This window comes from Vombatus ursinus, unplaced genomic scaffold (genome assembly GCF_900497805.2).
Source record: "Vombatus ursinus unplaced genomic scaffold, bare-nosed wombat genome assembly UNPS02000580.1, whole genome shotgun sequence".
Lineage (NCBI taxonomy): Eukaryota > Metazoa > Chordata > Mammalia > Diprotodontia > Vombatidae > Vombatus > Vombatus ursinus.
The window spans coordinates 12,038,510-12,051,586 of NW_020940358.1; the positions used below are offsets into that span (position 1 = coordinate 12,038,510).

The window sequence follows — 13,077 nt, forward strand, 5'->3', positions numbered from 1 at the left end:
ATGAAGTCAGAAGACCTGGGTTCACATTCTCTCTCTGTTGTATTTTACCTGTATGATGTTGGGCAACTCACTTAATAGCTCTGGACCTCAGTTTCCTCATCTGAAAATTGAGAAGAGTTGGACTGGATAGCTTCTGAGATCCCTTTCAATTCTCAATCCATCTATGATCCTGCATTTCTAGTCATATTTACTGATTCATGATTTACCTTCACTGCTTTGATGCTCCAATCTGAATGAATTTCTCACCATTCCACAGAGAGATGCTAAGCTTTCCTGTCCCTATATCTTGTTTCCAATGCCTGCAATGTTGGTCCCTCCTTTCCTCTATGTGTATCCAGCCTTTAAAATCATACTTGTTTTTTAAAGTGACGTTCTATGTCACTTCACATATCACCTCCTGCATAATACAACATATCTTGTGTTCTCTCCATCCAGAAATTATTTTATATTTATCTTTTACATGTTAGATACTCTCAGTAGGCTGTAGGCTCCTTGAAGGCAGCAACAGTTTCTTTTTGATCTTTGTATCCCCACCACCTCGAACTGAGTATGGTTTTTCTTTTCTAGAAATTCTTACTATACCTTGTGTCTCTTGTTTATACCTATTATAGATTTTTGCATTCATGTTTTATATCCTGCATGCTATTTTGTAAGTGTCTTAATGTTAAAAATCATATCTCACTTATTTTTGTATCTAAGGACCTGTTCTGGACTTAATATTTGCCTAATATTACAAATTTTATATAGGCTAACAGGAACTATGGTATTAGATTATAGGAATATATGTAAAATTAAAGAAATTTTGTCATTTTATTTATATTGTACATTACTTAGAAAGTAAAATGAAATTATAATAGCACAATTCCTTTTTAATTAGTAAGAAGGCAAAAATCTAAAATGAAATAAAGTTTCCTTTTAAATTGAGTCCAGTGAGTATTTATAGATTTTTACTGTATGTAAGACCTTAAGAAAGATACAAAGGTAAATAGTATCCTTACTGTTAAGGAGCTTATAAGTAAAGAGTATCACAAATCTAGAAGAAGATGGAAGGTGATAAATGCTGTACAAGAGGTAAAATGTTGGGGAAGCTAGGTGGCGCAGTGGTTAGAACTCTGGCCTTGGAGTCAGGAGGACCTGAGTTCAAATGTGACCTCAGACATTTGACACTTACTAGCTGTGTGACCCTGGGAAAGTCACTTAACCCCAGTTACCTCACCAAAAAAAAAAAAGAGGTAAAAAGTATTTGGGGGTTCAAATAGGAGATCTGGTTGAGGAAGCTGGGAAGGCCTTCAAAGAGGATGTGGGTCACAAAATAAGACTTGAAGCTGGGCTTCATTGGACAGATATAGATGGAGGTTGTGTGTGCATTCCAAAGCAAGCAGCATAACCAAAGACTGGGAGGAGGAATAAGTAACATATTTTGCTGGAGTATAGGGTATATTGGAAAAGATGATGATTGAGGTTTTTTCCAAGGGCAGGTAGGTAGCACAGTGGATAGAGCACTGGGCATGGAAGCAGAAAAAAATCATCTCTCTGCGTTCAAATCTGGCCTCCAACACGTATTAGCTGTGTGACCCTGGGCAAGTCACTTAACCCTGTTTGCCTCAGTTCTTCATCTATAAAATGAGCTGGAGAAGGAAATGGCAAACCACTCCAGTACCTTTGCCAGGAAAACCCCAAATGGGGTCATGGAGAATCAGCTACGACTGAAGAACAACTTGACAACAGTTAACAAAAGGTTTTTTCCAGTGCTAAGATTCTGCAAGTTCTGTGAACAGGGAAGATAACTTATTATCTTTCCAGCATCATCTATTACAATGAACATACTAAAACTAGGGGATATTTAAAAGGTTTTTAAAATCATATTTTTAAAAATTAACAGATATTTTCTTTTTTTCCCATCACTCCTCCTCTCATTTGGGAAAAAAAGAAAAAGAACAAAAAATTACTTTAATAAATATGACTAGTCAAGTAAAATGAATTCCTGCGTTGCCACATTCAAGAACTAATGTCTCATTCTTCCCTCTTGAGACCCTCACTTCTCTGTCAGGAAGTGGGTAGCATTCTTCATTATCTGTCATCAGGAATTGTGACTGAACATGGTGTTGATCAGAGTTCAAAAGTCTTTCAAAGTTGTCTTTATGTATTGTGATAGAATAATTGTTCTCATGATTCCTTATCTGACAGCATCAATTCATAGTGTCTCTGAAATCTCCATTTTATCATTTCATGCAGCAGTCATATTTCATTACATTCATATGCCGTAATTTGTTCAACCGTTCCCCAGTTGATGGGTGCCCCCTTAGTTTTCAGTTCCTTGCTCCCACAAAAGGAACTGATATAAATATTTTTGTACATATAGGTTCTTTTCCTTTCTCTTTGGTCTCTTTGGAGTATAGGCATCTCTGAGTTAAAGGGTATACACAGATGAATGACATTTTGGTCATAGTTCCAAACTGCTTTCCAGAATGACTTGACCAGTTAACATCTCTTTACCAGTGATGCATTAATATGCTTACATTCCAGCAGCCCCTCCAACAACTGTCATTTTCCTTTTTTTTGTCAGCTTTGTCAGTTTGATGGGTATGAGATAGAAACTCAAAATTGCTTTATTTTGCATTTCTCTTATTAGTGATTTGAAGCATTTTTCCTGTGACTGTTGATAGTTTGAATTTCTTCCTCGGAAAACTGACTGTTCATATCCTTTTACCATTTATCAATTGGTTTATGACTCTTGTTCTTATTAATTTGAAGCAGCTCCTTTTATGTCTTGGAAATTATACCTTTATTAGAAAAATTGCTGAAAAGATATTTTCCCAGTTTACTGTTTCTCTTTTAATCTTAGTTTTTGCATTGCTTTTGTTTTGTTTGTGAAAAACTTTTGAAAAAGTTTGATATAATAACAATTGTCCATTTTATCTTTTCTGACTTTATCCCTTGCTTGGCATCTAACTCTTCCCTCTTCCATAGATCCAACAGGAAATTTTCCCCTTGTTCCCAAAATTTGTTTACAAAATGACCTTTAATATCATTACTCATATATCCACTTGGAGCTTATCTTGGTGACTGATGTGAAGTGTTGATGTTACTCTAATTTTTGTTAGACTGATTTACAGTTTTTGGTGAATAGTGAGTTTTTGCCCCATTAGCTATGGCCTATGGATTTATTGAACACTAGCCTATCTGGTTTATTTGCTTCTGTATGTTATGTACCTAATCTGTACTACTGATCAATTTCTTTATTTTGACCAGCACCAAATCATTTTTATGATCACTTATTGCAGTTTACTTTGGGCTGGGTCTACTTCCTTCTCCCCCACTCCCATTTTTCATTATTTCCTTTGAGATTTTTGACTTGTTTCTCCAAATGAATTTTGTTATTTTTCTTTGTAAGAGCAGTTCTTTGGTAGTTTAAATGGTATGGCACTGAATAAATAATTTAGATAATATTTTAATTTTTATTATCTTGGTCCAGCAATTGATGTTTTTCTAATTATTTAGGTCTTTATTTCTCTAGGGTATTTTGTAGTTATATTCCTATAGTTATTGTTCATATCCTGGTAGGGAGACTCCTGAGTATTTTGTGCATTCCGTACTTATTTTGAATGGAATTTTTCTTTTCATTTCCTCCTGCTGGATTTTGTTAGCAATATAGAGAAATGTTTGGGTTTTTTGTTTGTTTGTTTTTTGTTTATTTTTGCGAGGCAATCAGGGTTAAGTGACTTGCCCAGGGTCACACAGCTAGTAAGTGTCAGGTGTCTGAGGCTGGATTTGAACTCAGGTCCTCCTGACTCCAAGGCCGGAGCTCTATCCACTGTGCCACCTATCTGCCCTATTAGCTTATAGAGAAATGTTGATAATTTATTTGAATTTATTTTATATATTGCTATTTGGGTGATGTTGTTTCAATTAATTTTTGTTGACTTTTTAGGGCTCTCTAGATAGACCATCACATATAATCAGCAAAAAGTGATAATTTTGTTTCCTTCTTGCTTCTTCTTTGTACTTCAATTTCTTTATCTTATCTTATTGCTATAGCTAGTATTTTTAGCACTGTAGCAGAGAGCAGTGGTACTAACTGACATCTATGCATTACCTCTGTTGTTACTGGAAAGACCTTTTGTTTTTCATGATGTATAAGCTGGCACAACTCGGAAGTTTAAATATTAAAAATATAAGTAGTTTTTCTCCTGGAACAAGGATACTGTTAATTTAAGCCAATCCAGGCATTAGGAATCTATTTTCAGTTTATTTTTGGAAACAAATGTTTAAATAAATTCTCTTAAAATACTGTTATTCTTTTTAGAAACCCACATCTTGGGACTTTTACATTTTTTATTAGTAGGTTACCTAGTTGTATAATGATAACTGACACATTATTTCATAAAGTACTTAAAACTGAAATTAAAATGATTTTTTTCCCCTTTACATGGTAGCCTGGTTTGAAAAAACCAAAGAGATTATTTTAAGTCTCAAGAATGAAAAAGATGAAGCCATGACGAATCTGATAGAAGATTTCTTTGATGTCTTAATGGTAAAAAATAAAATAAACCCCTTTTTAGAGTAATTTTACAAGACTTGTGATAATTAAAGCAAATTGTGTACTCTGTACCTTGTGCATTAAAAAAATGCACTAATATAGGACATAGGATAGCCATTCAATCTAGGTTTTATAAACTATCCTAATAAAATAATTAAATGCTCATTTTATTTTTAATTGAAAAATTGTACAATCTACCCAAATTCTCTATAGTGTTTTTAATAGCAATTTATAAAATAACTTTTATAATATGAACTGTACTAAATATAAAGTAGTCAATTACAAATTGATCACTTTTTTCTTTCAGACTGTTCATGATATCAATAATGAAGGTATGCTAAAAGAACAGGATTTAAGTGATGTTATTTAGATAATTACTGTTTTGTTATATTATAATGAATGAGTAATTTTTAATAGTGCTATGGTGAATGCTCAGTACTTGACAATTTAAAATATTGTAAATACCAGAGTAGTCTTAAACATAAGGCCTACATGCTAGGAAAAATAAGCATTTGATTTTTGGCTATGCAGTGCCTAAGTAACCTATATATAGTTTTTATAAATATGTGTATGTGTATAGGAATATGTATGTACATGCACATATACACCTACACACATGTATATATTTGTGTATGTGTGTATAAAATTGCCAAACCAGAACTGTATTCACTATGTTAGTTTGAGGAGAAAATAACTGAGCACTATAGAAGATTTATATCCTTCTTCAAAGCCCTTCAATGTTTGAATGCTGATTTCTGAAATGATGAACATAGGGCCATCTAATAGCTCTGATCTAATTAATCCACAGGGATTATTAATTGTCTACTATGTACCAGTATTTGTGCTAGGTCCTGGGGAATACAAGTACAAAGAAATAATTCTTTGCTAAGTATTTACAATCTAATGGAGGAACAATACATATTTATAGAATAAATATGTGAATAAATATAAATAAATATGTCAATAAATAAATAGTCAAATACACGTTTGTTTGGGAGGCAGTGCACTATCTCAACAAAGTCTATACAAAAAGTGGTACTTGAGCTATATCTTGAAGAAAGGGACTCTGAGGTAGAATTAAACAGGGAATACATTCCAGGTTTGGCAACAGCCAGTACAAAGGCACAAAGATGAAAAATGGAGTGTTGTATGTGAAAAACAGAAAGATAACCGGATTGACTGGATTGCAGAGTGTGGGAGGGTGAGTAATGTTCATTGAGGCTGGAAAGACAGGTTGTAGCCAGAACATGTAGGCTTTAAATCCTAAGCAGAGTAGTTTATATTTTATCCTAGAGGCAATAGGAATCACCTCGAATTGATTGATTAGAGGAATTACATGGTTAGATCTGGCCTTAAGGAAAATTACTTTTCTAGCAGTGTGTTTGATAAATTGGAATGGTGAGAGACTTGAGGCAGGTAGACAAATTAGGAGGCTATTACAATAATATAGGTTAGAGAAGATGAGAATCTAAAGGTGGTAGCTGTGTAACTGGCAAGAACAGATCATATCTGAGAGATGTTATGAAGATTGAAACAGCAAGATTTGGCAACTGATTGAGTATGTGGGATGAGGGAGTGTTAACACTCTAGGGTAATGCCAAGGTTTTCAACCTAGAGGACTGGAACCTGGGAATGCTTTCAACAGAAATAGAGACATTTAAAAGAGTTAATCTCCTTTGGGAGCAGAGAAGATGAGTTAAGTTTTTAGTATGTTGAGTTCAATATGTTTCTAGAACATCCAGTTTGGAATGCCCAAGAGAAACTTTGTGATGCAAGAGTGAAGCTGAGGGGAGAGAGTACAACTGGATAGAGATATCTGGTAGTCATCTGCATAGAGATGAATGATAAACCCATGGGAGCTGATGAGGATGATGGAAGCATAGAAGAAGAGAAGACTTAAGTCATAACTTTGAGGAACATCCATAAATAAGCCAGCAAAGGAAACTGAAGTGTGTCCAAATAGGTAGGAGGCAAACCAGGAGAGAGTGCTATTAGGGAAACCTGGAAAGAATAGAGCATACAGTAGGAAAGACTGGTCAACAAGGTCAAATGTAGCAGATGGTTTGAGACAGATGAGGACTGAGAAAAGACCCATCATCACATCTTTCAATTAAGAGATCATTGGCAGCTTTGGAGAGAGCAGTTTCAGTTGTGATGAAGTTGGAAGCCAGAGTGTGAAGGATTTGAAGAATGAGTTAGGAAGAGGCAGCAAGTATAGAGAGCTTTTAAAAGAAATTTGACTGAGATATACAATGAAAATGGTAGGATCTAGTAAAGGTTTTCCAAAGCCAAGTCATTAAAGAAATTGATCTATTAACAGTTGTTTCTAATCAAATCTATCTTAAAGTTGAAGGTACTTTAGAGACTCAAAGCCTTTTTTTCAGATGAGGAAACCAAGGCTCAGGTTAAATGATTTGTTTGATAAAACATAGCTAGATCCAAAATTCTTTTCACCTCACTTTTAGTTCTGTGTTTTTTCTGTTACTCCTCATGTAGTTTTTGTTAATTTATATGAGAAAATGGAAGTTATTTAAACATATCTATTATGTTTTAAAATTAATTTTCAAAAGTAGTAAAATATAAAATTTTGACTAGGTAAAACGGAAGTACTGGAAAACTTTATTTTGAGGATCTGTGCCCTTGTAGTCGACATGAGAATACATATCTGTATTCACCAGGAGGTAAAGTTATTTATTTTGCTTTTTTACTTTAGTTTTCTATGAAAATAATTAAATTTCAAAGAAGGTTTCAGAGCAATATTGTTTAAAAAATATTAAGTGTTTCTTACTTTTCCTTTTATAAAGTTAAAAATTATACTTATTTCAAGGATCTACAATTTCTGAGTACATGTCCTTCCTCTACTGATATAGATAGCAACCCCTCTACATTTCAATAGACAGTTTTTATGAGTTGCTATGGCTGAATAAATTTATCAGTTGTTGGCCAGTCTGTTGGCAGTGAATCTCTTTGGACCTAGATATGTTGGGTCTTGGACAGGAGATGTGCAGTTTGTTACCAGGCTTATTCTTTATGTCTTTCAAACTTGGTAGGATCTGCCAAAATTTGTATTATGCTGTCATGCCCTTTGAGTTTTCAACAAAGGTACTATGTTGGCTTCTTTTTTTAAATGCCAAATTTAATCTGAGCTAAGGAACTGCTTTTTAGGCAATGCTAATCTTGGAAATATATTTCTTCTTAAGTTCAGAGTTTCTGTTGAGAATCAAGTGTCTTATAAAGATGTGCACAAAGATAGTTTATTTAATTATATGTTGTAAATTATCGTGGCTGGTAGAAAAGCCAGATTTGAGATTTAGGATGTTTAAGAGCCGAATTTAAAGCCAGTGCTTTGGTATTTGAAATGCTAAAAATAGGCCTTTTTTTATAGTGATGTGTGTGTGTGTGTACGTAATAGGTGACATGCACATCTGTGTATATATACACATTCAATCTGTGAGATATATATATATATCGTATTCAGTCTGTATATATACATAGATATGCACGTAAACATGTATATATGTATGTCATACATATATGCATAAATACACATTAACACATACATATATGTATTATACCTTGTGATACAAATAGTAGTGTTTGATTATATTTACTTACCTCCAAAACAATATTGTTAACTCAAAGATAAAGACTCTTTTTTTGTATTTACATCTTCTGTATTTTAATGCTTTTTCCATTATAAAATATGATTATTAGAAAGTTTAGTGTGGACAGCTCTTGTCTACACGTTTTAAATTTTATTTTTGTTTGTATTAATTTGTCTAACATGTTTTTCCAAATGTTTAAGTTTTGTAGAATATGTAAAGCAACAGCTTTCAAATGTTTTGGTCTCCAGACCCCCTTTACCCCCATTAAAATTATTGAAGACCCCAAAGAACTTTTGTTTATGTGAGTTATATCTATATTTATTTTAAAATATGTGTTCATTAAAATAACGATAATAAAATGGTAACAAATACCTTTATTTAAAATATATTAATGAAACAAAAAATAGTGAGAAGAGTAGAATTATCTTACATATATTTTTCAAAAATCTTTAATGTCTGGCTTAATAGGAGATGGCTGGATTTTCATAATTGTTTCTGCATTCAGTCTGTTGCAATAATGTCATTTTGGTTGGAAGTATATGAAGAAAATCCAGTATCACACAGATGTGTAGTTGGAAAATAGAGTATTTTAATAGACAAAAAAGTCTTAGGATTCTTATGAAAATAATTTAGACCTCGTGATCTCCCTGAAAGAGTCTCCACAACTGTCAGGGGTTCTCAAACGTCATTTTGAAAACTGCTGGTATACAGATTTAATGTTTAAGGGAGCACTATTTTTTTTTCTTTTCCAGGCCATAAAAAAGTTGAATGCTATGCTTGACAACATGCCCCGAGATACCAAGAAAATAATTTCCAAACCAGAAATGTTTTCTCTCATGTAAGAATTTTATTTTGATTATTCTGTTTTAAATTAGAGAATCAAATGAAGAATTTTAAAGGGGGGGAACCTAAGTAATGGTTGTTATGACTTTACATTGCTATTTCATTTCAAATTAGATTTAGAAAAAAACGATTTTAAAAAGCTGCTTTTGTATTGTCCATAATCACATGCCAGTACATATATCTAAAGTTGTAATGAGATTCTGAATTCTAGTGATAGATACGCATTTTTTTCTTATTAATGCTTCAATTAATGTTCAAGATCAGAGGTTAAATCTTGTTCTGTGGTTCTTGAAATGCTAAAAATTGTGATATAACCTGTTTTAATTCACAGGATTGATATGGGAAAACGGATATTAGATGCTGGGGGTAAGGATATCCTTTCATAATATTCATGTCTGAAATTACTCCATATTTTTCAGTGGAATCCATGAATTCTCAAGATATAAAATAATTATGTCTACCTAGAAATTACCATTACTTAAGTGCTTCAAAATACTCATGATTTTATATGTTATTTTCCCCTCCATTAGTAAAGATAATGTCAACTCCACCCTTTCTGTCTGGAATTTGATGCCTTTTACAACCTGTACATTAGTCTAGATTTTCAGCCCAATTTCATTTTCATTTTCCCCTCCATGAATTCTGTTCTAGTCAAACTGGGCAACTGTCAGGGCAGCTAGGTGGTGCAGTGGATAGAGCACCAGCCCTGAAGTCAGGAGGACCTGAATTCAAATGCGGCCTCAGACCAAACACTTGTCACCTACTAGCTGTGTGACTCTGGGCAAGTCACTTAACCCCAATTGCCTAAAAAAAAAAAATCCTCCCAAAAAACAAACTGGGCAACTGTCTGCCCCACAAACATACACTGTGATCTCCTGATTCTGTTTTTGTTTGGACTATTTCCCTATGTTTAGAGTAACTTCCACTTCTTATTTCAGCATGTTGAACTCCTATCCTTTCTTTAAAGCTCATTCAAATTTCATTTCTTCCCCTTGTTTTATGTAATTTGGTAATAGACTTATTATGTAATAGTGTATATTAGAGTTATTTGTGTTAGTGTCTTATCTCCATACCATACTATAAGCACTTTGAGGAAAAGGAGCTTTGTAGGATCTAAGTGTTCTTGGCACAATAGGCTCTTTGTAAATATTTATTTTATGTACCTTTTTAGTAGAAAATTTTAATGAGTTGCTGTGACCAAAAGAATTAATCACCTGGTTGCCAGCCTTGTGATGAGGAACCTCTAATTATGTACCTAGCCTGGTTCTAAGATAATAGACAGTTTGTTCCTAGCCTATACTTTGCAACTTCATGGGTCCTACCAGAGTTTGTATTCTGATGATATAACTATTGAGAACCCTGGGCCCATGTACTCTTTATGTGCTCTATGAAGTAGTAGAGAATATTTTAGTGGAGGCATAAGGTCACAAATTTATCATTATTATTTTAGCTTAGAAATGATAACCTTCAATGCTTATAAATAAAGATGAGTTTGAACTGTAAAATAATAGTTGAGATAAGCAGTAATGCTATTATGCTAAATATATCTTGGACCTAAAACTAGAGTTACAGAAACCCACTAGCTAATTTGCAAAAAGATATCTTAATAAGAGATGTAGTTCATTAAATGGTGTTTTATGAGATTACAAAGTTTTAAATTGAAAATAAAATAATATCTTCTCTAAGAGGAGTTCAGAAGCATATTCGTTGGGTTGCTAGACATAGTTTTTTTTTAAAAAGAGTATCTTATTAAAAAAACTAAATTTAATTTTTATTTTTGCAAAATTGCTTTCATAAGAAATTCTTGATTTGATGTCTCCATACTGCAGAAGCCAACTTGTTTAAGATTATTCTTTGCAATAATCATTATTACAATCTTATACAAAAAGAAAAACTCAATTCTAGACTCTTGTATAAAACACTTATTTTTAAACAATATGTCTTTAAAATTTTAAATAAAAAAATTAAATACTTTGGGTGATAAATATAATTTATATACACATATATAGTTTACACAATAGTTATTTTAGGTATTCTATATATTTCTAAATAGAGAGGCAGCTGGCATAAAGTATAGAGTGCTGAGATTAGCATAAGGAAGGCCATGGTCTAAAATGTGCCTGTAATACTTGTTAGCCACATGACTTTAAGCAAGACACTTAAGTTGCTTCAAGTCACCTAAATGTGCTTCAGGCGGCTCTGAGGACACAGCATAAATTTTGGAGGCAATCGAGGTTAAGTGACTCACCAAGGTTAACTCAGTTAGTGAGTGTCTGAGGCTGGATCAGGTCCTCCTGATTCCAAGGGCGGTACTCTATCCACTGCGCCACTTAGCTGCCACCTTATTAATTGTTTTTGACATACTTTATGAAAATTGAAATAGGTAGCATTTGCATAACTTAATTGTGTTATTTTCCAATTATATATTATAATGCAATTTGTTTTTATAGATTATGACTTTCAAGTAGGTATCACAGAAGCTTTATGTAGAATGACCTCTGAAAAACAAAGACGAGAACTGGCATGTCAGTGGTTCTCAATGGAATTTGTTGCTAATGCATTTAAAGGGATTAAAGACTCTGATTTTGAAACAGTAAGTAAAGAACAAAAAGACATTATTTGTATGGACTTGTTATTAATTTCTATGAACCACAAGTTTCCCTTAAAATTTTTAAAATTCTATTTCTTCCTAGGACTGCAGGAGATTTCTGAACTATGTGAATGGCATGCTTGGAGATAAAAGAATGTAAGTTTGTAGATTCCCATGTTTCTATAACTTTATGGCTTTTGAGAGTTGATCTGGCTAAAAAGTTTATTACCCTGCAACCAATCTAGTGATAAGTCTTTCTGAAATGAATTAGGCTGGTTCTTGGACAGGAAATATAACCCTGGCCTTTTTTAGGCTTTTGAAGCCCTTCTTGGTAGATTTTACCAGAGGATCTATTGTTCTTCTAGAATATCCTTCAAGATTCCAAGGTTATCTGTCCACTCTAACTAGGAGCAGAATCATAGATAAAGAACTGAGAAAGATCATAAGTTTCATCTAATCAAATCTTCTCATTTGGGAGATGAGAAAACCTCCATAGAGGTTAAATGATTTTCTTAAAATCACATAGGTAGCCCATAGCAGAACTGGGATTTGAACCAAGGTGCTGTTAACTCAATCCAGTGATCTTTCCACTATTAGCAACTTTTCTGTATAACAATATAAAGATATTTCTAAAATTTATTGTTTTTGAGTCATTTCAGTTGTGTCTGATTCTCTGTGACCCTGTTTTGGGGTTTTCTTGGTAGAAATACTGGAGTGGTTTGCCATTTCCTTCTCCAGTGGATTAAGGCAAACAGAGGTTAAGTGACTTGCACAGGGTCACACAACTAGTAAATGTCTGAGGTCACATTTGAACTCAGATCTTCCTGACTCCGGAGCTGGTATTCTATCCACTGCACCACCTAGCTGCCCTATTTCTGAAATACTGTGATAAAATAGCTTTTAGAAAATTGTATTAGTGTATAAATAGCATATTAGTGAGGTGAAAACAACTGTCACCTGTCCAATTTTTTGCATGTTACTTCTCAGAATAGAAGGAAAGATTTTAATTAACATTTTAAAAAAAAAGAGTATTTTATGAAAAGGCATTCTGATTACTCATCAGTTTAAAAAAAAAAGAGGTCAGCTAGTCATGCAGTGAGAACCAAAAATAGATAGCCTATGTCTACCAATTTAGTAACAGTTCAAAACTGAATATTAATGTTTTATGCCTGATTGGAGACATAAGTATAAATACTGTTTAAGCAACTCCTACATTCTGGGAGCTAGACATGAAAAGTCTCCTGACATAAATGTCTATTTATTTTATAAATAACAGAAAATAAAGCTGTTTTTTTCTGAAATTTTTGCTTTAGGAAAAAATGGACCATACAATTTATCCCTATACCCTTTCTGATTATTGGTGATAAATGCACAAAATCATATTAAATTCAAAATAAATCTTTGAAGTCCAAAAAGTCACTGCATGACTAGCTGACCTCTTTTTTTTTTAACTGATGTGTGATCATTTTCATAAAATACTCTTTTTTGTTAAATGTTCA

The 13,077-nt window shown here is 33.1% G+C and overlaps 1 protein-coding gene across 1 annotated transcript in view; it reads left to right on the plus strand.

Annotated features, from left to right (window-relative positions):
- SYCP2 (synaptonemal complex protein 2) overlaps window positions 1-13,077 on the plus strand; it is a 122,871-nt gene that overhangs the window by 7,488 nt on the left and 102,306 nt on the right. Inside the window, exons 4-10 of the mRNA XM_027850368.1 lie at window positions 4,430-4,534; window positions 4,848-4,872; window positions 7,136-7,221; window positions 8,898-8,983; window positions 9,320-9,354; window positions 11,439-11,581; window positions 11,682-11,734. Of these exons, the coding sequence (XP_027706169.1) occupies window positions 4,430-4,534; window positions 4,848-4,872; window positions 7,136-7,221; window positions 8,898-8,983; window positions 9,320-9,354; window positions 11,439-11,581; window positions 11,682-11,734 (533 nt within the window). The remainder of the gene's footprint in view (window positions 1-4,429; window positions 4,535-4,847; window positions 4,873-7,135; window positions 7,222-8,897; window positions 8,984-9,319; window positions 9,355-11,438; window positions 11,582-11,681; window positions 11,735-13,077) is intronic.